Consider the following 24989-nt stretch of genomic DNA (forward strand, 5'->3'; position numbering starts at 1 on the left):
AAATTTATAGTAAAGTATATACTACTAATACTTAGCTAACTTATAATAAGAGTAAAGTTAATAAATATTACCTAAATTAACTTTAGATAGATAGAGTTTAGGCTCTTAATCTATACTTACTATAAAGTAGTTTATCTTTTCTTATTAAGAGCTCTTTATAGGCTATTATACTTTAAGTTTTTAAGCTTAGTAGTAATCTTAGCTTTAGCTTTATTAGAAAGCTTTAGAAGTTTATCTATAAGCGCTATTTCTAAATGCTTATATATAGTAGTAAACTACTTATAGTACTATTTATATAAGTAATTCTTCTTAGACTTTTAGAATAAGTTATTATTATTAGAAGCTTATTATAGTACTTCTATAATAGTAAATATATTACTTTTACTACTAAAGTAAGTAGTATACTCTTAGATTAGCGTAGTAAAAATCTTTAATACTTATTTAAGAGTAATCTAAGTTTTACTAATAGTAAAAGCTTTAATAAGGTTCTACTATATAAAGCGCCTTTATTTTAGAGTAAGTCTAACGCTAATTACTTCTAAATAGTTCTAAATAGTAAGTGTATTATTAACTTTAGTAAGTTTATATACTTTAGCTTAAGCTAAAATATAGAGGTATTTCTATTACTAGCGCTTAATATTAATATATCTTTATTACGCTTTTTAGAGGTATACTCTATACTATAAGTATATAAGATTTTTAGTATAGTTTTCTTCTAAAAAAACTATAAACTTAAGGTATTTAATAAGTACTTATAATATAGCCTTTTTTTTTATAAAAATAAAAAGTATAGTAGAAGCTAGAAGCTTTAAGCTAATAGTTTAATTAATCTAGTTCTAAAGATACTTAATATAAGTACTCTTTAACTACTATTTTATTACTTATACTTTATACTTTATAATAAATAGGTTATACTTATTAGTATAAAGCTTATTAACTAAAGTATTTTATATAATTACTACTAGCTCTAAAGTAGTTAGAACGCTTATTTAAATAAAAGTAGCTATTTTAGTATTAGAGTTAATATTAGTTTAAATTTTTTTACTTAAAGTATAAAATTTAAACTAAGTAAACTACTTAAGCTAATACGCTAAGTTAGTAAGTATAAAAGCTTTTATAAAGATTATTATAAAGTTACTTATTATAAGTAATAAAGTAGTGCTTTTATAAAAGCGCAAAAATTAGTAATAAAATTAGTATTACTATACTTTATTAAACGCTTTACGTTTTAAGTATATAAATATAAAACTATATTATTTTTTTTAAAGCGCTAGGCTTATAACTATTATATTTAGAAGTATAAAAATAAATAGAAGATAAATTATTATTTTATAAGCTTACTTAAAAAGCTCTTTTAAGTAGTAAAGCTTCTAAGAGCTTATTTTAATTTATACTAGTATAATTATATGCTGTACTCTTAAGAAGTATCTAGAGATGCGTTCTATAACAAAAGTTATTTAAGTTTTATATAAAAGTAATAATAAACTAGAGTAAAAAGTATACTATTATATTATATATAAAAAAGAAAGAAGTATTATAAAAATAAAGCTTCTATACTCTTTTTTAACTTATATATATATAAAAATCTTAAACTTTAGTTCTATTTTATTTTATTCTATAGTACTATAATAACTTATTAATAATAAGCTACTTATAACTTCTATAATATATATAAGATATATAATAACTAAATCTGCCTATTAAATATAGAAGAGATGCGAAAGAGGTCGACCCTTTCTAACGTTAAGATTCGCCAAATCTACAAAGGCAACGCCAAGGAGTACTTTGCGCACAAAGCCATCTTGTGTGCACAATCCAAGTGGTTCATGCGGGCCTTCACTGGTCAATTCAAGGTAGATGCTGTGCTAGTTTACAACTAGGGCGCGTAAACTGACGGTTAGATATAGGAGGCCACTGCTGATGTTATCGAAATGAACGACGACGACCCCGACAGCTTCGAGCTCATGTTGCGGTTCTTTTACACCCCAGGAGACAAGCTGGGACCGATATGCGAGCTCAGCGGAGGCACCAAAGACGCACCCTCAGCGGTAGACATCCAAGAGTACCTTCTAGACCCGCTCGAACTTTACGCCCTCGCCGATAAGTACGATGCTCCAGCGCTGTGCGCGAATGTCACCAGAACCTTGAGCAGAAATCTCCTGAAGGCGTGGTTGAGCGGCCCACAGTTAAGCAGTATCATCCGCAAACATTACGAAACGTGTATCACGGTTGGTAATCCGATGAGCGGCTGCATCACCGGGCATATCATTAATCGTTATATGTCATGGTTGGCGACAGATGAGGAAGCGTCTCTCTTGCTTAGAGAGTATCCGACATTCTCTGTCGACATGCTCTTATCACTTCGGCACAACAACAAGATCGTGTTGCCTGTTCCTGCGTAAGGGATGCCACCAACATACTCATTGAGCAAGATCTCAAGACGAAGTGGAACTCTCCAACATCAGGGCACCTCTTAAGACGCCGATTGTTTACATCGTTAATGGAATCCAACTGGGAGCCATATCATGTAGTAGTATTCGTCTCGACGGTTTCTCATAGCTATCCTTGAGACCACGAGCGTTCAATATACAAGTTCTCGTCCATGTCCCACTTCACCTGAAAAGCTATCTCTGGGCAACGTCTAGCACGCTACTACCCTCCCACTGACCCCACAACTTCCGCATAACACCCTGTCTCTCAATCGTATCCTGTAGATCCTTCAGCGCAGCAAGCCTTCCACTCCCATCCTTCATCTTCCAATTCCAACCCTCTGAGCGACCAGCCATGACGAGCTCCCACTTCGCCTTGTTATCAACCGGCTGCATATGCACACCAGGCTCGCTGTAAACCGTGACCACATCGCGGGCCTGCAGAAAGGCGAAGTTGGATGTACCCTGCATGCATTCGCGGATCTCGAGGACCTTGAGGGCGAGATGCGGGTTGTAGACGCGCGCGGTATCTGGTTATGTTAGTATGATATCAATGAAGTGACAACATGACAACGTACTGAGGATACCAATCTTCATCTCATCAGCCACATCCGCAACAGCGACTTCCTTCTCCTCGTGCCCCGTCTTCTCAACCATCCTCACGTTGATCTGGCGGCCGCCAACCTTGCTCCAACACAGCTCTTGTACCGCGCGCTCGGCCTCCCCCTCTCCGGTGATCTTGATATATGTGCGTAGCGGATAAGCGAGGTTCTTGACGTTGGGTAGCGCAAAGTCAGGCGAGATCGTGAAGTCCTGAAAGAGTAAGATCACGTCTCGGTGGGTGAGCTTTGGTGGGTAATTGGAGAGCTCGATGGTGGTCCAGGACATGTTGGAGAGTGAGGGTGTGGGAGAGGGGGTTGGTGTGGGCGGTGTAAGTGTGATGGTGATTGGGTGAGGGAGAGGGAATCGGGGTGGGGCGAGGCGGTCTAGGTGTAGTGAGCGAACGGTCTTGGTGAAGATTTGGTGAGCGAGATTGGTTGGCTCGTCCGTTTGCGCTTGTGGTGGGGACATTGTATACTAATTTTGATGGTTATTAGCGTAAAGAGAAATGCTATTCGATCGCAAAGAGGTTCTGGTATTGCGGTTGTGTGAGAGATTTGGATTCTGGGTTCAGAACCGCTCGAAGTTTACTATCTACCAGATGATGATATCCTCAGTCACTTTCACAACGAACTCGCATTCACCACTTGAACTGAGAAAGGTAGCAAGGAGAAAGGAGCTCAGATTCAGGAATTATCTAGGTGACTACGTGGTCTTTCCACAGGTACATCTCAGTGATGATCAAGTAGCGTGGCGATAGTCAGACTACCAACACCTTGCTATAATCCACAACAAAAGCCTGTGAAGCTACCACGCACCCGTATCATTGAGACTTTCGCTTTCGATCGACCTCATGTAGTCTGTAACTCGACTTGATCCGTTTGGTGAAGGGGAGGAGTGAGGAGAAGGCGCGTGTCCACGTGGTGAAGTGGGGCCATGATCTGACGCGTAGCAATCCATTCGTCGCACAACCTTTCGACTCGCTCGCAACCGCGAACAGCAACGACAATATGGAGAGCGTCTACATACCGCCACACCTTCGGAAGAAGGTAGAGCCCACAGCGGTATCAGACGTGCCCACGACACCCGTCGCAATACCATCAGCGGTGCCCAGCTGGAAGTCCCAAGAACAGTCCGATGACGACTTGTACACCGTCCAGGAAATCCACAACTACTTCTGGGGAGAGGGTGCCGTCACCGAAGATGCACATAACGCTACCCTCCATTCTTCCGCGACAAACCCGAATGGTCTATCGTGGGTGCTGTTGTTCAATGGCGCGAACCCGAAGTGGGACGAGGACGGGATTATATTCGTCAAGAGCAACCTGAACCTTCTCACGGTAGCCACACCTCCTTCCGAGCCTAAAACAGTAATAGCCGTCGCAGTACCCGCCCAACGATTAGACGAGCCTGGCGAGGACGGAGGTGTCATGCTACCAACGAGCAGCGAAGTCGCAGAGGAGGACTACGAGGAGGGTTCATCGAGTGGAACACCGGAGCCCACCGCCACTGAGCCGCTATCGGACCACCCCAACGAGAGAGTTCTCATCGACTACTCTCCAATTGCCGTCTTCTCTCAGCCTGTCCGGCGTGGTAGCCGATCATTCAAGTTCATCGGATGGTACGAGATTGAACACCTACAAATCCTCGAGCCTGGTTCCCAAGGGCTGCTTCATATGTTGTGGGACAAGTGGAAGACGAAGGATAAATACGGCAGCTATGTACCAAGGCAGCGAGGCTCCGTCAATTGGATGAAGAGCATGTCTTACTCTTGGGCTGTGGTCCAGATGAAGAAAGATGAAGAAGCTATGAGCAGCAAGGGTGAACCAAAGATTGAGCGAAGGGAAGATGACGAGGATATGCCAGGAAAGAACGGAGGACAGAGCGTCAACGAGATGCTTGCCAAGATGAGGCTCGAAGGAGGAGGCAAAGAGGTGGCGCCCGAGGAAGAGGAGACTTGAGAACTCTTACTGCGGACTGATCTGTGTATGATCGGATAATAGGAACGACATCGCACAGCAGCGATAGGATGCAGGTGCAATGATGGGCGAAATAGTGTCAACTTCAGATAGTAATTGAAGTAATGACACCGAGCTTGTAGTCATCTGATCAATATCAGAAGCACCTCATGTACCGTCTCATCCTCTCAAAGATCCCCGCCATTTGACCAACAGCCTCTCCCATCGACATCTATGTGTTGGATATCTGTCGTCGAGAAAACCGAAGAAGATAGAAAAGTGGCACGAATGATGTTTAGCCGGATGAGGCAGCCGTGTCCAAGATGCGGAGGTCGACGCGCTCCGATTGGTAATGTCGGAGAAGGCCGATGGTGGGGCTGCCGCGGGGTATCGTCACCACTTGGGACACTATTGCCGTCCGGCTCATTGCTTATCGGTATTTTCTCTCAATTGTAATTCCTTTTCCTTGTTGCGTACGCTTCTGCTCGCATTCTGAGCCCTCCCCTCGTTGTCTTCATACAGTACTACAGTCGTCTCCTTTTCCCGAAATAACAGCGTCGATCGCAAAGCAGCACCCCACCTCAATCCCCACCTTCCCCTGAACGCGACGAAATGACCGAGTCAATCCCCAAAACGCAAACCGCAGGCTGGATCCAAGACCCCGGTCCGGATTGCGTCCTCCAAATTCGAAATGACGTCCAAGTCCAATTCCCTTCGGCCGGCGAACTCCTCGTAAAGCTCGAATACAGCGGCATATGCCACAGCGACTGCCACAACCTCGTTTCGCCCGGCAAATACACCGAAGTGCCCGGGCATGAGGGTGTTGGCACTGTCGTATCGCTCGGTCAGGGAGTGTCGGAAGACTTGCTGGGAAAGCGAGTGGGCATAAAGTGGCTGTGGAACGCGTGCAAGACGTGCAGTAGCTGCAAGCAAGGCAAGGAGAACCATTGCGCCAAGCAGAAGAACACGGGAAGAAGCGTATGGGGTACGCTACAGCAGTACGTGGTCGCGGATGCGGAATTTGTCACTATGATCCCGGAAGGAGTTAAGAGCGAGATCGCAGCGCCACTCCTTTGCGCAGGTCTCAGTCTTGCGGGCGCCGTGTCAAAACTTACACCTGAAGTCAACCCCGGTGACTTCGTCGCTATCATCGGTGCTGGAGGCGGTCTTGGACATATCGGTGTGCAGATTGCTACGATCAAGGGATACAAGGTCATTGCAATTGACAGCGGTGCCGAGAAAGAGAAGCTGACGAAAGAGATGGGCGCCGTGGCTTTCGTGGACTACGCCAAGCAGGATGTGTTGCAAGCCGTGCGAGATCTGACGGATGGGGAAGGCGCGCATGGTGTCATTTGTGTTGCTGGCAGCGAAAGAGCGTATCTTCAAGCTCCGGCTTTGGCGAGGAATAGTGGCGTATTTGTTTGCGTGGGGCTTCCACCGGATACGTTTATGTTCCCTATGAGCCCTATTCATATCGCCAATAGAGGTATATCTTTACATGGCTATTGATCAGAAAAGCGCTAACGAGTCTAGGGCTTGTCATCAGAGGATCCTCAACCGGTAGCGCCAAGCAGATGGATGAGCTCCTACAGATGGCTTTGCAGGGCAAGATCACACCGAAAGTCGAAGTTTACGACTTTGCCGACTCCCCGAAGATTCTCCAAGAGTTGCAGCGTTATGAGGTTACGGGTAGGAAGGTGGTACGCGCACCGTAAAAGTGTGGTGAAGATGTTCGGAATGTAGTAGTTGAGCGCACACATTGGGGTGGTGTTTCGCATGTGCGCGGTGTGGCGTTGGGGCGGCTCAAAGTACGGAGTTTAGCATGGAAGAGCGTTGAAGCGATGCATGAACAGGAGTTGAGGGCTTGTCGTGGAGTAGGGGGTAGGTCATAGGGTGTATTGAAGGCGCAATGTGATACCCTTGTAAAAGATTAGGGTTGTAGGGGAGCGCGGTTATGACGAATGCACTATCCTGAGCTCGCGAAGGCGCTATGCGGGTCGTCCGGACATTCCCATGCTATCGCGTACATTAATCATTACATGAATGTCGACTAATACCAGTCTCCGCTCTCTTCGTTCGCCTTCACGTCCATAGGATTCATACTCATGATCCGCTGCCCGGGTATCGTGTCCGTGAACGCACTCTCAAACACACCACTAACAGCTCTTCGTCCGATCTCCTTGAAACTATCGTATTCCTGATTGTCACCAGTGATAGCACTCCATTCAGGATCCTCGGGGCTGCGCGCAGGGCCTAGATCACTCCATCGCGTTACGATGAGAGCCTGCTTGAAGCGCTCAGGGCCGTTGCCGCGCACGCTCTTGTCTTCAACAAGTTTGAGTTCGAACAGGTACTCGGTCGGGCATCTGGGGCAGCGGCGCATTGGTCGGCATATGGAACAGAGGTTGACCATGCCAACAGCCTTTTTCCCTATGCTACGTTCGCGGAACTTGTCGAGGGCTGTCGTTTCGGATTCGTGGACATGAGGAATATGCGACAATGCGCATTTAGGTATCGATGTTAGCAGCCCGTGCTTCCAATGTGCGCAAACGCTGAAGTAGGGCGTGAAGTCTCCACGACTGAACAAAAGCATACGCTTTGCTGCATCTGTCATACCCCCTTCCACGTACTGTTGTGATCGGATGCGCATCAATAGGTGACCTTTGTCGGTAATGTGATAGGTAGAATCATGCCTCCAGGTTGAATAGGTGTCTTTCCAACGGCGGCCTAGCGACTGGTGAGGAATGCCGTAATCTGCACCGTAGGCCCAATGGCGTCGGGCTAATTGAGCGAATGCGAACGGTAATGTGCGACCATCGCTGATACGGAGCCTTGGTGGAGGAATGTGAACGTTGGTTCGATTGGGGCACTCAAAGAGTGGATTGAGAACATTGGGAGGTTTCATTGTCTCCATACCAGGCTGAATGCGCAAATGCCACTGTGCGCATGGGAAACAGAAAAGATGGCGTGGCATCTTGTGGTCCATGGAGAGTAGAAAGTCGAGCCGTTGCGGCCGATGGAGCGGATCCATGAGCAGTTTGTATGGGTGTCTACCTAGTCGAGCGTACATGGTCCGGCATGTAGAGGATAGATTGGCAACGTCGAGTGGTGATAGGAAGTCTGCGACTTGAAGCCATACTTCAGGCGATGCGCTGCCGAGTAACGCTGTTCCATCGGGCTTCGTAGGATCATAGAGTAAAGATACATCATCCCGTTCTTCCTCAATCGTATCGACACCATCAATGTACGTGAAAGCATGCATCATGTCTGTCAGATCCTTTCTTTCTCCGGTATCTTTGTCAAGAATGTCATCGGCCTTGACATGCTTTGAAGGTGCTCGATGAGACTTGGTCAGCTTTGAAGGCTGCGATCTCGATGGCGCGTATGGTAGAGTCTGCTCATTGCCCGACTGTGGTATTGATGCAGATCTCGAGCTGTGTGATTGATACAAAGGTGCGGCATATTGTGGTTGTCCTTCTGAGTTGCGGCGGTAATCGGCTGCTTGTTGCCCAGGTTGTAGGTAGGCGTTGCTGGTATCCATGAGAGCATTGACGGCAGCATATGGATGATCACGCAACGCATGTGGCGCGAGGCCAGTGATGTCTTCATTGGTAGGTAAGCCAAAACTGTTGTCTGAGAGATCGGTTCTCTCGTTCGTAAAGCTACCAGAGTCTTGGCGGTTGGGGTTCGCTACGTTGGTGGTTGAGTCAAGCTTTCCGAGCATATCGCTTCGTGATCCCTTCTTGGAAAGTTTCTTCCGCGTAGCCGGCTCTTTTGGTTGTTTCCCTGATCGCATGCCAAACATGGCGCGCAAGCCGCCTTTCTTGGTCTCTGGTTCCGCCATTGTGGAGACAGCTGCAGCTAGTCGTGCAGGTGATTAGGGAATCTCGCAGCGCTCAAGACGAAGATGAGGGTCGGTCGATATGGATGATGGACAATATGGTATGCGCAGGTGTTACTGATACGGTTCTCTAGAGAGATGGCTTGTCAAACGATGTTTATCGAAATTGCAGTAGGGTGGATGATCATCGTCATAGCGTGGCGGCTCGTTTCGGCAGAGGATCCGTACTCATCCGCTCAATTCGTCCACTAGTGAGCTCAGTCTGTGGGTACACATGTCGTCATGAGTGAAGTGTGCATGCGATAAGGTGCAGTCCAGACCGCTTAAAGATCACGATGTTGGAGCTGGCAATGCGCGATGGGATTGTGGGCACGCGTAAGGTGCGCGACATGCATTGACCATCTGACGTAATCCGCTAGAAGTTTGCCGATCCCTTTTAGTCCCCACCAGACCCAACCTCGCCAACGAAGAACAGCATGCGCCTTTGACCCGACTACACCCACGTCTGCCACCTCTTTCTTGCCGACCCTTTATATGTCGAACGGACTGGCCAAGACAATCCGAAACCACGTTTTCGTACGAAGAAATCAATCGATCTCGAGCTTGGAGATAGCACCTAGGAGGTCATCCTCTTCGAGCATATCGCCTATGGGCTGTGTTGCTGCACTGTGCACGCCTCTACCCAACTTTCGGCGGATATCTTCGATGGTGTCATGATCCTGGACGGTCTGTACACCGTTGTGGGTGCTGAGCGCATCGAACAGTGTCGTCAATCGCTCACAATGATGATTGTCAGCCATAGCGTCAAGCGCCGGTGCAACAGGAAAGATGAAGCCGACCAGTATCTGCATGTTCTTGTGCAAGAAGAGATAGTTCGACTTGACCATGATCTCTATCATGTCGAGCGTAATGGTCTGTACCCAGGTTGGTGCGCCAATCTTCATGGCTTCGGAGATGCTCTTGAGCAGCCGTTCGATAGCTGGCAATTCCCAATCCTGTGTTGTGGTAAATAGCTTCGAGCTAGTTTCAACTGCCTGGTCAAGTCCCTCAGGCGGAATGACGCTGAATCGACCCCTGCCGTATACATACTCGACCTTGGCAGGGACTGTGTCCTCGGCCGCATCAGAGTCGGTATCTTCCCAGGTACAGTTGTACTCTGACTCTGTGTGTTGCTGATACAGGTCAGACCTGTCGAGTATGTCGCACATGTGCTTGATCAAGGTCTTCTCTTCATCCGTCCTCTCATAGTTTTCCTTCTTCAAAGCCATCAGAATATCGGTAACACGGCTAGACTTCATGTTCTCATCGGCCGTGTCGAGCAGTGGAATAGCTTTGTACCCGAACGGAAAGAACGTGTCGTAATTGTTGTGGAAGGGCAGGTAAAGAGAGGTGGCCATCTTCTCCAACAGGCCGCAACCTACGTTCACCGCTACTGTCGATCCGCGTTGTCCGACAGAAAAGGCTCTGAGGAGGCCGAGCGAGAAATCCAGTACGTTGACGGATCCAGGTTCCCAGATGGGTCGAGCGATGAACTCCCCGGCAGCCTCGAGGATGTACTTGCCCGCGATGTCGGCACCCACGATACTTTTGCCGTTGACGACTTCGAGCTCCAGATCCGGATCGATTGTGGCGAACAGAGACCTAGTGCCACCTAATTAGCCGCGAAGTTCGTAAATCATGGGTGATACCTTACCTGTAGAGCTTTACGCCTACTGTAGCCCAGCTCGATTGACTCACAATCTTAGCGTTGACGACATTGACGAGCGCGTGAAGTTTCAGCAGATCTCTACCGACAAGTGCGAGGAGCAACTCGACCTGGCCTTGTACCGTGCTGTCTGGGGTCTGACTATCGATAGAGTCAACGACATCGCGGATGAGCTCAGTGAAGTCGAACTGCTCTTGGTATACGTCTGTTGGAAGCTGTGCTGATACGTCGGCAAGTACCACTGGAGCTGCAGCCATCTTGTTGTTGTGTGTGAATGTGCGTGAGATCGGTGTTGTGCGAGAGACAGCCCTTCGCGTCGAGGTGGTGGGACATGACACAATGGACAGGAGCAAACACTGAAGGCTTGGCGTTGGGCGCAGGGTCAGGGTCTGGCACACTGGCGGCGAAGGTGCGGCTACAATAGTGACAGATGGTAGTAGTACATTGGCTGCTGAGAAGAACGGCAGCAGCAGACTATCTGATATGTCGTATGATACAAGACATCACCTAGGTGTTTCGTACGCCGACCGTATGTGCCAGACAAGCCTTCCACACTTCGCGTTATGCCAGATCCTTGCTTTCACAAAACCCAGGCGTTCTTCCTCAGGGAAATTAGTCCTGCGACCTTGATCTTGGACATCAAATCCTCGTCCGCGTTCACTGTGCGCTCGCGTACTTTCTCCAAAACCCTCGTGAGCTCCGCTTCAGTAATCGGATTCTCATCCAGACCACGCGCAACGAATTCCACGTACTCGACAAATAGGTCGATGTTGTGGTTGCTGAACAGATGCTGTGCACTTACCATCATATCCAAGATCCAAACATTCGTCTTGAGCGACATAAGGAGAGGCGATGATGTTGCGTCGGCTACAGAGGTAGAGGTACGAAGTCACTATATGTCTCACATGCACTTCGTAGAGGCAAGACTTACCTAGTTCGGCGAGGAGCCACATGCGCGGCTGACACCAGACGGCCTTCTGCATATCGGCTTCGAAGTCGGCTAGCGAACGCCTGTAGATGTAGTGCTGGACGAGGCGCGGGCCAGAGCGTAGCTGGTTGTTGCCATCGGGGAGTACGTTTGGGTCGGCTAGTGTCGCTGGGATGAGATGGCAGAGATAGTTCAGCAGCCTGACTGCGACGTATACCCAATTCTTGTCTTCCATAGCGCTCGCGTAGATGATGTCGACCGTGTGTCTCAACTTGACTGGGTCCGCGTCGATATTCTCCGTCACCTCGCGCATGACGGCTTCGGCAGTCTCGTCTAACACGTTCACTGGGATGCTGAAGATCAGGTGGACGACCGCCATGCGGAACATGTCTGAAAACACGAGCGAAGGAGCGATAAACGGGCCGTTCATGTTGAAATGAGACGAGTGCAGGTGGCGTGGTATTGTGGTGTTGTGGATGTAGAAAGGTTGGTGTGAGCAAGTTTTAGGCAGGCAGCAAGCTTTGCACTGAAGACTCTTCGAGGTCGCACAAATCGTCTCGACAGGGTCTTTTGACTAACGCGAATTCAATATGACTTTGTTGCTCTCGGAAGAGATTTTCCTCAGCTTCTCGACCTCCACGTGGAGTTACGCGCGATCATATAGTCTTTGCTTTGGATGGCCTTCCAGATTCCCCAAAACCCGCCTAATGGCCATATGCCTCTCAGCTTCAACCCCATATCCTTGTTTGCCATACTCGTATACTTTTCGATATCGACATGCACTTTGTCATACACCTCAGGCAGCATCTCCGCGTTGTACTTCTTCCTCAACCCTTGATGCCATTTGCGATCGAATTGCGCCCAAAAGTCATCTTTACTGTAGTATGTCTGCGCATACAGCCACTTCATACCGCCCATCTCGCCGAGCGTCTTCTCGAGCGCACGGTTCTTCTGCAAGTAGGTGACGGGGTCTTTAGGACCGAACCCCCAAAGACCAATATTGAGCATTTGGTCTGACTTCAGGGCGCCTTTGGTGTGAGGATGCATAGTCGGTTGGGGGCTTTGCTTCAACGGGCAGAGCCAAAGAGGCCAGATTCCAAATTCCTTGTCGGTATAGTTGATGAACTTTTCGGCGTTGGGGTAGGGTAAAGCCATGTCTTGAACGATATAGCGTGTCGCAATCCCGGACGCATGGAGAGCTCGGTAAAGCATGCGCGTATGGAGGAAGTCGTCCAGGAACCAGCGAGTGTACTTGTTGAAAGGAAAGCGCATGTAGCTGAAAGCGGACCGACCGACCCAAAAGCCACCGCGGTCGTAGCGGAACATGTACTCAGCTAAGGGGATGTACTCCACCACTGGCTTGGTGGAGTTTCGTGTAGCGGCTTCAACATGCAGATAGAACCACGGATCCCACGGGTTACTGAAAGTCTGCGGCTTGGTGTTGGGTGGCAGATCATCTGTCATTTCGCCTGTGACGATCGCACCGTGTTCCTTGCTGAACAAGACACCATCAACATAATCATTCCTCTCGCCTTTCTCACCACGTGTATGGTCTTCGACGTCCTTGACAGCTTGAGCAACGCTACGTGTAGGATAGTATGTTGTCTTGACATATTTTTTCGCCTCGATGAGCTTCAAATCGACAAGCGTAGTGACCCCCAAGGTGCCGACAGCACCGGCAGCCCCTTTAAACAGGTCCTCGTTCTTGTTCTCGCTAGCTTTGACGACCTCGCCGTTAGCCATAACCATCTCCACCTCATTGATAGTGCGATCGAAGAACCCAAACTTGAAGCTACTACTCTCGCCAGCTGTGCCCGCATACCCGCCACCAACGGTTATACCAGGAAACTCCATCACGACGGGTGGCACAAGGCCATGCGGTAGGGTAGCTTCTACAAGCCGATCCATAGGTACGTTTGGCTCGACAAGAGCTGTCTTGCTTTCCGTATCAACGCGTATGACATTCCGAAGAGCACTGATATCTACGACATGCTTCTTAAGATTCGGACGCGTGCTGTTTGTTGAGCCGTGAGATATCCGGAAGGGTTCTTTGCGTGTAAAATAGTCTTTGACTTTGGACGCGACTTGCGCAACGACGCGCTGATGGCGATCCATCTTTGGGGAAGAGAAAAGAAACGAGAACGCCTGGAAATGCCAATGCTATTGAAACATGATGTGTACTTTCGATGTGTGGTTGAGGGTGCGCGACTGCCGGTCGAAGTCGGGACAGACGCAGATTTTCTCCGATGCGCTAAGCTTCACTCATCTGGCTAGCGCTCCCTGAACACCTTCCACCCGATCACATCACTTCTGTCGCTCACGTCTTGTCACTGGTACGATATCGTCTGCATTCTATACTCATCGCAATTCCGCCAGCTGTAGTCAAGCGTCGCTCGCCATCACGATCTGATGAATTCACAGCATTATCTAGAGCGCCTCGACATACGGCCGGTCTATGACCTCATGATATTCTGCGAGAGGAGGCGAGAAGTGTCCTACGTGAAGGAGCAAACGAACGGGCGTGGAGCTGATACTGTGAAAACCCTCTCTGCGATACGGTATAGCCTGTCATCGCTGTATGCATCGTCGCGGTTCCAAAGACTTGGGACACATTCTTCCCCAAACGGGCTAGACCGTTCCCAGGCGAACTTATCGCATACGTCCTTAAAGCTAACAACAAGTCATATCTTGCGACAACGCGTCCCTTCGTATCCATCACCGCCGTTCCGCTTGATTGCCAAGATGACTCCTCTTTTCGGCTTTCACTTCTTATCATTTGCCGCCATTTGTGCTCCCTGCGGAGGTTACATCGGCCTTGCAGAAGCGGGGCGAGTAACAAACAGCCAAGACATGGTATCTTCATGCTGTGATATGTTCACGACAGCGAACTGAGTGCGCGATCACTTCTATCGTCTCATACCGACAATGTTGATTTTGGTGTTGTCGCAGTTGATCGGCCTCGTTACCGCGCTGCAGCCTCTTCCGCCTGTCTCACGACCCTACAGCAACGGCCATGACTTCCGCTTCTCTATCGGCCCAGATGCAAGAAAGATATATATCGACAGAAGTTTCGCCACAAAGAGAGACTCCGAAAGTCTAACGCTCATACCGCCAACTGCCTATGAGTTCGCTGAAACATTCCGCACCGACATCTCATCACTATTTGGTGGTTCCTGGACTCTGGAGCAAGTAGACGACTTCCCGCTCACTGGTATCCATATCGGCCCGATTAGAAACAGCAGTATCTCATTGACATGCGAGAATGGTCAGCCTACAGAAGAAGGATACGAGCTTGAGGTCACCAATGGCACTGTATACATAGGCGGAGCAGGTGCGAGAGGCATGTTCTGGGGAACGCGCACCCTATTGCAGAAGCTCCTGATCGACAACGGCTCTCTCATGGCGGGTCGGATAGTTGATGCGCCTGCATACAGCACACGAGGGTTCATGCTCGACGCGGGTCGTAAGTGGTACGATAAGGGCTTTCTCAAAGAGCTCTGCACATATGCCTCTTTCTTCAAGATGTCAGAGTTCCACTATCACTCTAGCGACAATTATCCCTTGAACCGCGGTCGCAATGAGACGTGGCAAGACGTATTCTCGCACTTTTCGCTATTTCCGGAAGAAAATCTAGAGCTGCAGGCTATCATCCAGCGCCCAAATGAGACACTTTCACGTGTCGACTTCGAAGACTTCCAACATCATTGCGCACAACGTGGCGTCACCGTCATTCCCGAGATCGAAGCCCCAGGCCATGCTCTAGCGATTACGAAATGGAAGCCTGAGTTAGCGCTAGCAAAGAAGGACCTGCTCAACCTGAGCCATCCAGACGCAATCCCGACAGTCAAAGCCATCTGGTCCGAGTTCCTTCCATGGTTTCAAACGAAGGAGGTACATATCGGCGCTGATGAGTACGATTCCGAGCTAGCGGACGACTACATCAACTTCGTCAACGAGATGGCCGACTTCATCAACAGTACCTCTGGGAAGCGCGTACGTATCTGGGGTACTTACGAGCCATCCGAGAATCTCACCATCTCGAAAGACATCATAATACAGCATTGGCAGTACGGTCAATCGGACCCTCTTGAACTCCAGAACTCCGGATACGATATGATCAACTCGGAGGATTGGTGGGCATACATGAGTCTCAAGAACGACCACATGCCCATTCTCCCGGCGCCTTACCCACAGTTCTACAACGTCACGCGCACGATGAACTTTGCCAATGTACCAGGATGGCAGTGGGATCCATCTCTCTACAATCCAGTCAATACCACAGAGCAAGTAGAGCCGGGCGCTCGCGGTAACAAAGGCGCTCTTCTTGCAGCTTGGAATGATAATGGTGCGGATGCGACTACGCAACTAGAAGCCTACTATGCGATGCGTGAGGGTATACCAGTCGTGGCGGCGCGTGCGTGGGCTGGTGCGCGAGGTGCGAAGATCGATCCGACTGAGTTGGCGGATAGTATTGCGCTCTTGGTATGTTCAAGCGAAGCAAGTAGTTCATTCATCTTGACGCGTTGGCTAACAAGAGGTCGTTCTAGGCAACTAAAGCTCCAGGGCAAAATCTGGATCGCCGTTTCGCGACCACGAACATAGATACGAAAGGCTCAGCGCTGGTGTCATGGACGCGCAATTCCTCCAGTGACAGTAACGAGATGCTGGGCATGGGCTCATACGGACCACCGTACACCCTGACCCTGAACGTATCCTCATCCTTCACGATGATCGGTCCTGATACCTCGCTCTCTATCGCTACTCTTCCAAACAACTCCAGTGGTAGCACTGCAATACTCATGTTCATCACGGCCGATGGCTTCGAGTATCCTCTACGTTCCGTATCTCCGTTTGATGGCCACGATACAGGACATCCGGGCCGCATATGGACCAACCAGACTACATCTTCCCATGAGCCAGTGCCGGTTATACTCCCAGCAAGCTTGCGCATTGAGACCGACATCATCAGCGGCAGTCGGGTCTGGGTGAATGATACATTCGCGGGCCGATTCGAGGTGTTCGTGTTTGGGGGACGGAATACGCTGTTTAGCTGGAGTCAGATGGCGCTTGTTGCGCCGGTAGACGTAGTAGAGGGTGGTGTTGATAGTCTGATGCTTCAGACTGGTGTTGCGCTGGGAGCGTCATAGGAGGATGCAATGCAGTTGACGCGATATAGAAGGTGCGGACACTATAACAATGTAACGGGGATTGAATAGATAGGCGTAATGAGCTTGAATGCTTGAATCAACACAATTCATCAACGGTAGCCCAAGCATGATTTCTGGATGCATATAGTCATACCAGGTCCATCAACTTGTTTTCATCTCTCAATATGTCGCTGTTAATCGCCCAATGATATAATCCCCACTCATAACATCCTCGTAGTTCCTGCCCTTCTCGTATGTTCCTGGTATAGCCTCGATCTTGCGGTCGTAATTCGGATTGCAGAAGTAGGCTATCGAGTATCGTGGCGGGTATTCGTCCTTGTCAGCGTCCTCCGGCTTTGGCGGTGGCTCCATGACGCGATGCTTCGTTGACTTGATGGTGTCGTTCGACCAGCGTGCTAGCAGATCGCCGGCGTTGACGACAATGGTGTCTGCGATGGGGGTAGCGTTGACGAATGTGCCTTTGGGGGAGCGGACTTGAAGGCCACCGCGGGCGTCTTGGAAGAGGAGGGTTATAGAGCCTGTCGTTGCGTCAGTCAGATCCTATCACCGGATTGTGACGACTGCCATACCGTAGTCGCTGTGCTCTCCTGCGCGCACCTGCTCCTGCCCATCATTCCTCTTGAAGATGCTCTTCGACACACCCGGGTAGTGCAGCAGCCTTAGTGTGTTGTCGCCCGCATCGGTGAAGCCGTCGAACCACTTCTCATCAATGCCCATGCCCAGCGCAATAGCGCGCATGACCTGCATGTGAAGGTCCTTGCATGTCTCAAAGAAGCCCATCATCTGCTCCTTGAACTGCGTCGCCTCGTCGTCCCCACTCGGCCACATGTTCGGCATTTCAGGCTGGTCGTCGCGTCCAATCTCCATGCTCTCCTTGAGATCCGGCACCAAGGCGCGCATCTCCGCTTCTGTGCCTGTCTCTTCCAGCACTACCAGCTTCTCCCGCCCTTGTGTGACATAGCCGCGGTTGGCGGCAGCCGAGTACCATGCCAACTTGTCTTTTTGCTCTTTTGGCCGCGCGAAGAACTTGGCGGAGTGCGAGAATACGGTGGATACGGTCGAGGGGGATATGCCGTGGTTCTTTAGGTAGATGAAGCCGGCGTTTTGGAAGCCTTTGAGGACGGCGTCGGCGGTTTGCTTCTTCGCATCGGCGTCGCCTGAGAGGAATACCGAGAAGTCGATGAGCTAAGCATTGTTAGGTGCTGGCCGAGATGTCTGAATGAATATAAAGTACCGGAATCTCCAGATCGTCCTGCGAGACGGCTGATGTGATGTTCGCCATGTCGTCACTCCTTGTCGCGTCGTTTCGGTCCGAGTTTGGAAGGGGGTGCAGAAGAACAGCTGCTATAAAGACACACTCACGCGATGGAAAGAGAGACTTGGATATCAGGCGATTTGCGCGTCAGCGGCCATCTCCGCCGTAGTTCAGCCATGATGGGACAGCTAGATGTTGTAGGCGGGGTTGTTGCCGAACACAGAAGGTGTACACGAGCGCGATAAGGCTAATGGTGGGGTCGCTTGGCTGGAACCTCAACACCACGCTTGCATCGTGATATCCATCTCCGCCTATCATACAGCCGTCTCAACGACATCGAGCTCAACACGTCTCAGCATGTCTCATTCATGCTCGAGCCTCACTGCTCTCCACTCAGCTGGTGGGCCTGAGATGATCGCTTTGTCGCTGGTCTCACCGCCACTTTGAACCCGTCATCATCAGTTTAGACATCGGTTGGCTACGATGTCAGGGAATCTTAGTTGACTGATCAGAGGAGAACACTTGAAACATGGCTCTCGTTACAATATCGACAAGGCGACGGAAGCGATCCTCGTTTGCGTAGTTCGAAGCAAGATATCCAAACGACTATAGGCATGTTTTAGGCTACGGAAGGAGCACGACAGCTCAGCTTGACGTCTACTACAAAACCTCAATGGACACACGAATATATCAAAAGGCACAATGATGAGTGCGCGGCAGGATACGGTTTCAATTCGCTCAGTGAAAAGTATGCGAGTTCATCAACGTCTTGCGGTGGTATCTGCCTTTCCTATGTCTACTCTCTCGTCTTCTGCAGTCAATGAACATCGTCAACAGCTCATAAAGAAAGATAAGCTCACTTCTCTGCTTACCAATGGTCCCTAAAGTACGCGCATATTGTATCTCTTCCTCAACTCCGCGCATAAAGCGCGGATATCAATGAAAAGGAAAGGTGGGCCGTAAGTGAACCCGGGATTGCCAGTTCCTCGCTTCCTATCTTCCATTCAATATCTTGTCTCATTGGTAAGAGGGTGATAAAAAATGGTAAGCAGTCCACGATGGTCCGAACGCTCACGTCATCTACTAGAGATGTCAACCCAAACACCCAACATCTCCAACGTTAATTTTTACCAGAACGCCGGATTTGCTGAATGCTTGGTAAGTATTTCGTCCAGGGTCGAGCATGTCATCAAGATGACGTAGCTCGAGGCAACGAGAGGAGCGGACTACTGCGCCTGATGGTCGCGATCATGACCAGCTCGTCGTTCTCGTACTGTGCGCGGATCCATACAAGTAGCGACGAGTCGCACCAGGTGCTCTGGCAGTGCTCGAATGCGCTTGAGTTGGTCGGGGTACCTGTCGAGTGAAGTCTTGTCGAAATCCGCAATTTCGGCCGAAGCGAACTATGCCGGAGACTGTCTCTCCTGAAGAAGAAGAAAAGAAGCAAGAAGAGGAGGGGCGGGCGAGATGATATACTTCTAGCTACACGCTAGCGATCACTCACGTGATCTTCGTAGTGCGTGCGCTGGAGCCTAGAGTATCCAGGGACCGCGTGTGAGCAGTGAAGGAGAGTAGGGTTATTTCCTCAATAGGTTAGCTCCGCCTTTTCGACGCTGCGAGCAAACAGATCAATCCCACAGTTGTAAATTTCCACCAACTTCGCTCATTCCTCGCCGTCCCAACCCAATCAATCATGGTCGCATCACGAGCCGACGCCCTCGAGAAGGAGCTCTACGAAGAGAAGGTTGCACACACTGCGACCAAACAAGAAGTCATCGATCTCCGGAAGCATCTGACGGATTCGGAGCAGAAGCGGAGGGTTCTTGAAGGCGACAACCAGCTCTTGGTCCTCAAGTGCAAGTTCCTGGAGGGAGATGGTGAAGACAAGGATGTTGGAAGCAGCGATGGCGACATGGGAGCAGTCGTTACCGAAGACGAAGCGCTCAAAGCTGCCCTACCCGACGCGCCAATCCATCATCCAGAGATCTACAAAGCACGTTCGACTTCGCATTCGGAAGGTCAGAACAGCATGTCTTCCGCAAACTACTTGAACCACATCACTAACGGTCTATCAGAGGACGACGTCGCCGCCTCGACCCATGGTACCAAGCGGACTTTTGATGAAACGAAGTAAGTAGGCGTCACGCTACCATCAGTATCTCCGCTAATCGATGTACAGCTTGGACGATCAGCGCGTGATAGTATGCATCGACTGCTATCAACACAAGCTCCGATGCGACCCCGGAGAGCCTTGCAACAACTGCTTCAACTCCAACCGCGTCTGCAAAAGGGCCAAATGCAGGGACTACGAGACTGGACAATGCAAGCGAGTCAGTTGTCTGAGAGCACATCGCCAGGATGAGGAGGTGTACGAGAACATCGTTCGCGCAGGACATGTCCCCAGGACCGACCCTTCCAAGCCCATCATGCCTAGGAAGAGGCCGCGGAGCTTCCGGTACCGAAAGGACGACGATGACAAGAAGGGGGGTTCAGGAGGCTCTGGGGGTGGTGGTGGGGGTACTGGCTTAGCTCTGCGTTACTAGTCGTCCAGAGAGCGCCACGAGGATGTCAGGAGTGAGAGTTGGAAGCTACCCATGAGTTTGATAGAGCACAGATGAAAACATACATGATGTAGCAAGTTTCATTAACAGTCGTTCTCGCTTTCTTCGAGACTATCAGCCCATTTTCACTTCTCGACGCCACCCATTTCCCTCCTACTTTGAATCAACGCTGCTGTATTCGTGAACTCTCAAGTAGGCCTGTCATGCTACAGGAGACTTCCGGGCCGCAGTATCGTTAGCGGCGCGCCCATGTATCTCATAGGTAGGTTGTCAGCCAGCTATGCATTGGGCAATTTGCATGATGTTTACCTCAAGTACCACTAGCTTCTTGCTCTTGTCGTAGCGCTAAAGACATGTCGCCGGGAACGCAGATGACTATTCATGCGCCTTAATGACCTGCATAGGGTAAATTACGATGTAGGTATCCGGATAGAACCGTAATGCGTTCCAACTATGCCAGCTGTCTAAAATGGACACTAGGGGTGGCTTCAACTTGTGTCTCATTCTACAAAGACAAAGTTGCGGTAGGAGTATACATAACCCTCAAGACAGTCTGGTTGGTAGTATTTAATAGTATGTATGCGACACGAACTATAATCACCCTTGGTGCGGATGGACTCAATCAATTGCTGCTTGCACCGTGATCCGCTGATCAAGACTGTCCAGCTTTACTAGTATCTTGTCCAAATCGATACGCGCCTGCAGACTGGGCCCTTGAGACACAGTCTGAAGTTCATCAAGAAGCGCGCCGCCAATGTCTCTGATCTTCGGCAGAATACTATATCCGTTAGCTTCAAATACCTCTTCTGGTATGTCATACAGGACGTCAGATACGAGCTGGATTGGACCACATTAGCGCTTTTCAACTTTCCTCGTATGACACGCATCACGGGCTGCCCAGCTTTGCTGCCGAGCGCGTTCCTCAGTTCCCAATTGTGGCTCCATGTTGTAGAAGATAGTTGAAGCGCAGAGAACCTGGGCGCCGCAAAACCCGACGGACAAGTGATGCATTAGCGCCGCGTCAACGCTAGCCTCAAGCTTCAAGCAATACTGATAACTATCGTGTGTCTTCTCCGATCGCACCTGGCAAGTCCTCGACGTCTTACTTTACTTCACCAGGGCAGGCTGGACGCAGACGTCACAACACACTGAACAAGCATCGGCTGACGACGGCCTTATAGGTTGATACTGGCTTATCTCACTTCGGTTCATTTGTCTATTCGTTGAGTTGGGTGAGATGTCATTGAATGGTCTTTTCGGTCCTCAGTCCTTTCTATACGTATGGCTACAATAACTTGTGAAGAAGCGTTCATCGCCAACTCTTTCCCTACCAGGCAACGTTCAGACAAGCGAATTGCCTAGTCAAGGTCTGCAATCCACCTGTACAAGTAGATTTCCAAGAGCTCATTCTTGTACATCCTTGTTTCCGCCTTGATCTCAGCGTTCCTAGCTTTTAGAACCTCGTGCTCGATCTTCCGGGCCTCCACCTCAACCCTCGCGACAGCATTCTCCCTTATGAGCACTGCGCGTTTCTTCTTCGTCTCTCTTATCACCCTCGCTGTCTGCGCCTCAAGCATCGCTATCTTCTCGCGCGATGCTTTCTTCCATTCCTCCTTGGCTCTCGCCTTCTCCTCCTTGACCCTCGCCTTCTCCCTGAGTCTCGCTCTCTTCTCCTCCATCTTCTTCATTGTTTCTTTTCTTGCCATCAACTCCTTCTTTAAAGCCTCCTTCTCCTCCTCCACACGAGCTTTCGCCTCTATGTTCATGTCGCGACTTTGTTGCACAAGCTCGATCCACTCTCTGAGGAATTGCTCGTGAAGGCCTTGGTGCGCTTGCTTAAGTTCCTCATGATGACGGAGAATGGAGGGTTCGGCGTTGATCGCGAGCGCAGCTTGGTAATCTTGTTCGATCTTGGCGGAATCGGCAACGAAGACGAGATGGTCCTTTTCTTTTGCAGAGAGCTGTACATTGAGCTGATCGAGAATCTCTTCGGCTGTGAGCGGACCAAAGGATGGAAGGGCTGTGGTATCCGTACCGTCGCCGCTGTCGGTATGGGTGTTGTCAGGCTCGGTAGAAGACATCGTGGATATCAGAAGACGGCGTGTCGCGCTTGTGAAGCAGTGTGTAGCCTTAGGTGAGAAGATGGATAGCGATGGCTGTAGTGGTGACAGAGTATGAAGCGCAGAGTTGTAGAGTTTGTGTGCTCCTTGGCAGATCTAGCTCGTTACGGATACGTCAGTGAAAGATACGGACGGCGGTTGCTGGATATGCGACGACTCACTCAAGTCTAAATCGAGCTTATCGTCGCTGAGCAAATAGAAATGGATCATTTGTCGAGCGGCGCGTGTAGAGATACTGCCTGTTTCGGTGTCGGGAGCGCCAATAGAGCCCTGGAGGTGTAGGCAGCAAAGCGTACGGTCAGGTGTCGGTGTATTTGAGCGTTTGATTGGCTTCTCCTTTGAACCTCGTTGTATCATTCGCTGATAAGGCCGTTTGATTTACCTGAGTGACGTCGCAAATTGTCGCGAAAATACGCACTGACTATATTCTACGCACTCACCTTTTCAAAGTCATATTTGTTTCAAACAAATCTACTTCTTTCCTACTATCCTCATCTTCAAAGCCTACGTATCCCACCCAACGCACATCAGCAACTTTCCTGCAGCCACCCGCCCGCCCGCAACGAGCCCATATCAAGATGTCTTCCGTCGCAGATCTCGTCCAGCAGCTCGCCGATATGAAACTGATCATGGCCGCCAAAGATCGAACAATTGTCGCTCAGAAACAGAAGATGGCCGACAAGGATCTGGCAATCGCGCATCACCACAACAAGTCCAAGTCCCGCAAGTTTCGGATCGAAGAGTTGGAGGCAGATCTTAAGGAAGCGAAAGAGAAAATCGCAGAGATCGACTCCGGCGACTCGGACGCCACGAACGTCCAATATATCGAAGAAAAGCCGAAAGCTGCCCCTGTGTACTACGAGGACTACTACGAAGAACTTGTCGAGGAGAAGGCTGAGAACAAGGTTATAAGAGCAGAAAATGCCAAACTCAAGCACAAGACCTTCAGTCTTGAGTGCCAGGTCGAGCGTCTTGGGGGCGAGGTCGAGTCTAGCGATGAAGTCCCCGGTACTCCTGCAGCCGAGACTATTTTCCCCAGCGACGAGCCCTTGGATGGAACCACTATTACGTCTGAAGCTGATCTCGCTGTCTCCAATGACGAGCCATCGGATGAGAATATCGTCACGCCTGAAGCTGATCCTGCTCCCACCGACGACGAGCCGAGAGGCCACAAGCGTACTCTTTCGCAGTCCGAGGTCGCATCAACTGAGAAGGTCGAGAGCAAGAAGGCCCGCCCTGCATTCTGGCGTGGAAACATGACGAGCCGACCTAAGAAGAACAAGGCCGCCGCACCGAAGAGACGTGAACAGCAGAACCAGGTTTGAGGTAGATATATCCCCAGACACATGTTGTACAAATTACCAACTTACCGTTTAGCAGCTACATGGGCTCCCGTTGGTATCTTCAGTCACCCGGAAGCTCACTGAAGCTTGCCGGGCCTCATCGTTGGTCCTGATGTATGTGATAGCGTTGGGGATCGGTTGCAGCATACTGGGTGGGATTGCAAGGCCGGACAAAATCGCCGAGTTGATGATAAGGAATTCGAAACACTAAACTATTGAGATTGACAACGTGATTGTGATCTAACAGCCTCCCTGGTGATGTATGAGTTGCACTTGCATCCGCTGTCGATGCGATGTTGTCGTGAAAGAGACATAGGAATCTCAGACTTGCGAGGCTGGAAGGCGCGTACCTCGGCGTTAAAGTGGATACCTCGATGCTTAACTCCGAGCTTGTGAGGCGCAGCTTCCTCATACCGCCATCTCGTCTCAGAAACAACAGAGTGCACCTTTGACTCAGACTGCGGCCTGGTCCTGGTTCAGACCCATCCAGCACTACCAACAACTCAACATGTCGTTCCCGCATTGCGCATCTCCGCTGTTCGAGCTTCCACAGGAGCTTCTCGAAATCGTACTCAGCTATCTTCCTCCGTCCCAAGACGCCTCGAACCTTTCTCGTACCTGCAAAGCTCTGCACGAAAAGACCGTAGCGCATCTATACAGCAACATCAGCATGCAATGGCAGGCCGGTCATGCAACTCGCCCGCTGAGTATTCATGATTACCATCCGTGGCAACGCCGAGCTTTCCGGCCCAACATTCTCCTGCAAACAATCCTGGCGAAACCCGCCTACGCGCAATCGATCACTAGTCTCAGACTGCAGACTACCGGACTTGGGGGTTGTTGGGACGAGTGGTTTCGTAATCCACGCAGACGGGAGCCTTTGGAGAAGCGGAAACCGGAAGCTGCCCCGATTTGGACAAACGCGAACGAGCGACTGGCCCTGGACGCCGTACGGAATGCAGGGCTGGAGTGGCACCATAAAGGACGCGGAGATGCTTTTGCAGTCAGCGGTCGTTCTTGGTATGAAGCTATCCTGAAGTACGATTTGGATGCTACCATAGCGCTGCTCGTGTGGATGTGT

At 49.9% G+C, this 24989-nt stretch overlaps 12 protein-coding genes across 12 annotated transcripts; 5 read left to right on the forward strand and 7 right to left on the reverse strand.

Annotated features, from left to right (window-relative positions):
* Positions 1–2624: 2624 nt before the first annotated feature.
* J4E78_001486 (uncharacterized protein) lies at positions 2625–3317 on the reverse strand (the record flags this gene model as incomplete). The annotated part of the gene is made up of 2 exons (XM_049362145.1): positions 2625–2959; positions 3008–3317. 2 exons carry the CDS (start codon positions 3315–3317, stop codon positions 2625–2627), a joined length of 645 nt encoding a protein of 214 aa, XP_049227428.1.
* A 722-nt stretch (positions 3318–4039) lies between these two features.
* On the forward strand, positions 4040–4990 carry J4E78_001487 (uncharacterized protein; the record flags this gene model as incomplete). Its single annotated transcript, XM_049362146.1, has 1 exon — positions 4040–4990. One exon carries the CDS (start codon positions 4040–4042, stop codon positions 4988–4990), a length of 951 nt encoding a protein of 316 aa, XP_049227429.1.
* A 609-nt stretch (positions 4991–5599) lies between these two features.
* J4E78_001488 (uncharacterized protein) lies at positions 5600–6702 on the forward strand (the record flags this gene model as incomplete). The annotated part of the gene is made up of 2 exons (XM_049362147.1): positions 5600–6473; positions 6521–6702. 2 exons carry the CDS (start codon positions 5600–5602, stop codon positions 6700–6702), a joined length of 1056 nt encoding a protein of 351 aa, XP_049227430.1.
* Positions 6703–7037: 335 nt separating this feature from the next.
* J4E78_001489 (uncharacterized protein) lies at positions 7038–8831 on the reverse strand (the record flags this gene model as incomplete). Its single annotated transcript, XM_049362148.1, has 1 exon — positions 7038–8831. One exon carries the CDS (start codon positions 8829–8831, stop codon positions 7038–7040), a length of 1794 nt encoding a protein of 597 aa, XP_049227431.1.
* A 584-nt stretch (positions 8832–9415) lies between these two features.
* On the reverse strand, positions 9416–10790 carry J4E78_001490 (uncharacterized protein; the record flags this gene model as incomplete). Its single annotated transcript, XM_049362149.1, has 2 exons — positions 9416–10469; positions 10522–10790. The coding sequence occupies 2 exons, from the start codon at positions 10788–10790 to the stop codon at positions 9416–9418; spliced, it is 1323 nt and encodes a 440-aa protein (XP_049227432.1).
* Positions 10791–11113: 323 nt separating this feature from the next.
* J4E78_001491 (uncharacterized protein) lies at positions 11114–11891 on the reverse strand (the record flags this gene model as incomplete). Its single annotated transcript, XM_049362150.1, has 2 exons — positions 11114–11400; positions 11465–11891. 2 exons carry the CDS (start codon positions 11889–11891, stop codon positions 11114–11116), a joined length of 714 nt encoding a protein of 237 aa, XP_049227433.1.
* A 191-nt stretch (positions 11892–12082) lies between these two features.
* On the reverse strand, positions 12083–13576 carry J4E78_001492 (uncharacterized protein; the record flags this gene model as incomplete). The annotated part of the gene is made up of 1 exon (XM_049362151.1): positions 12083–13576. One exon carries the CDS (start codon positions 13574–13576, stop codon positions 12083–12085), a length of 1494 nt encoding a protein of 497 aa, XP_049227434.1.
* An 810-nt stretch (positions 13577–14386) lies between these two features.
* On the forward strand, positions 14387–16608 carry J4E78_001493 (uncharacterized protein; the record flags this gene model as incomplete). Its single annotated transcript, XM_049362152.1, has 2 exons — positions 14387–15943; positions 16009–16608. The coding sequence occupies 2 exons, from the start codon at positions 14387–14389 to the stop codon at positions 16606–16608; spliced, it is 2157 nt and encodes a 718-aa protein (XP_049227435.1).
* A 180-nt stretch (positions 16609–16788) lies between these two features.
* J4E78_001494 (uncharacterized protein) lies at positions 16789–17911 on the reverse strand (the record flags this gene model as incomplete). Its single annotated transcript, XM_049362153.1, has 3 exons — positions 16789–17147; positions 17199–17814; positions 17864–17911. 3 exons carry the CDS (start codon positions 17909–17911, stop codon positions 16789–16791), a joined length of 1023 nt encoding a protein of 340 aa, XP_049227436.1.
* Positions 17912–19577: 1666 nt separating this feature from the next.
* Positions 19578–20427, forward strand: J4E78_001495 (uncharacterized protein; the record flags this gene model as incomplete). Its single annotated transcript, XM_049362154.1, has 2 exons — positions 19578–20014; positions 20064–20427. 2 exons carry the CDS (start codon positions 19578–19580, stop codon positions 20425–20427), a joined length of 801 nt encoding a protein of 266 aa, XP_049227437.1.
* A 1376-nt stretch (positions 20428–21803) lies between these two features.
* J4E78_001496 (uncharacterized protein) lies at positions 21804–22526 on the reverse strand (the record flags this gene model as incomplete). The annotated part of the gene is made up of 1 exon (XM_049362155.1): positions 21804–22526. One exon carries the CDS (start codon positions 22524–22526, stop codon positions 21804–21806), a length of 723 nt encoding a protein of 240 aa, XP_049227438.1.
* Positions 22527–23143: 617 nt separating this feature from the next.
* J4E78_001497 (uncharacterized protein) lies at positions 23144–23890 on the forward strand (the record flags this gene model as incomplete). The annotated part of the gene is made up of 1 exon (XM_049362156.1): positions 23144–23890. The coding sequence occupies one exon, from the start codon at positions 23144–23146 to the stop codon at positions 23888–23890; it is 747 nt and encodes a 248-aa protein (XP_049227439.1).
* Positions 23891–24989: the final 1099 nt, after the last annotated feature.

This window comes from Alternaria triticimaculans, assembly GCF_023758025.1.
Source record: "Alternaria triticimaculans strain BMP 0046 chromosome Unknown scaffold_1, whole genome shotgun sequence".
Classification (NCBI taxonomy): Eukaryota; Fungi; Ascomycota; class Dothideomycetes; order Pleosporales; family Pleosporaceae; genus Alternaria; species Alternaria triticimaculans.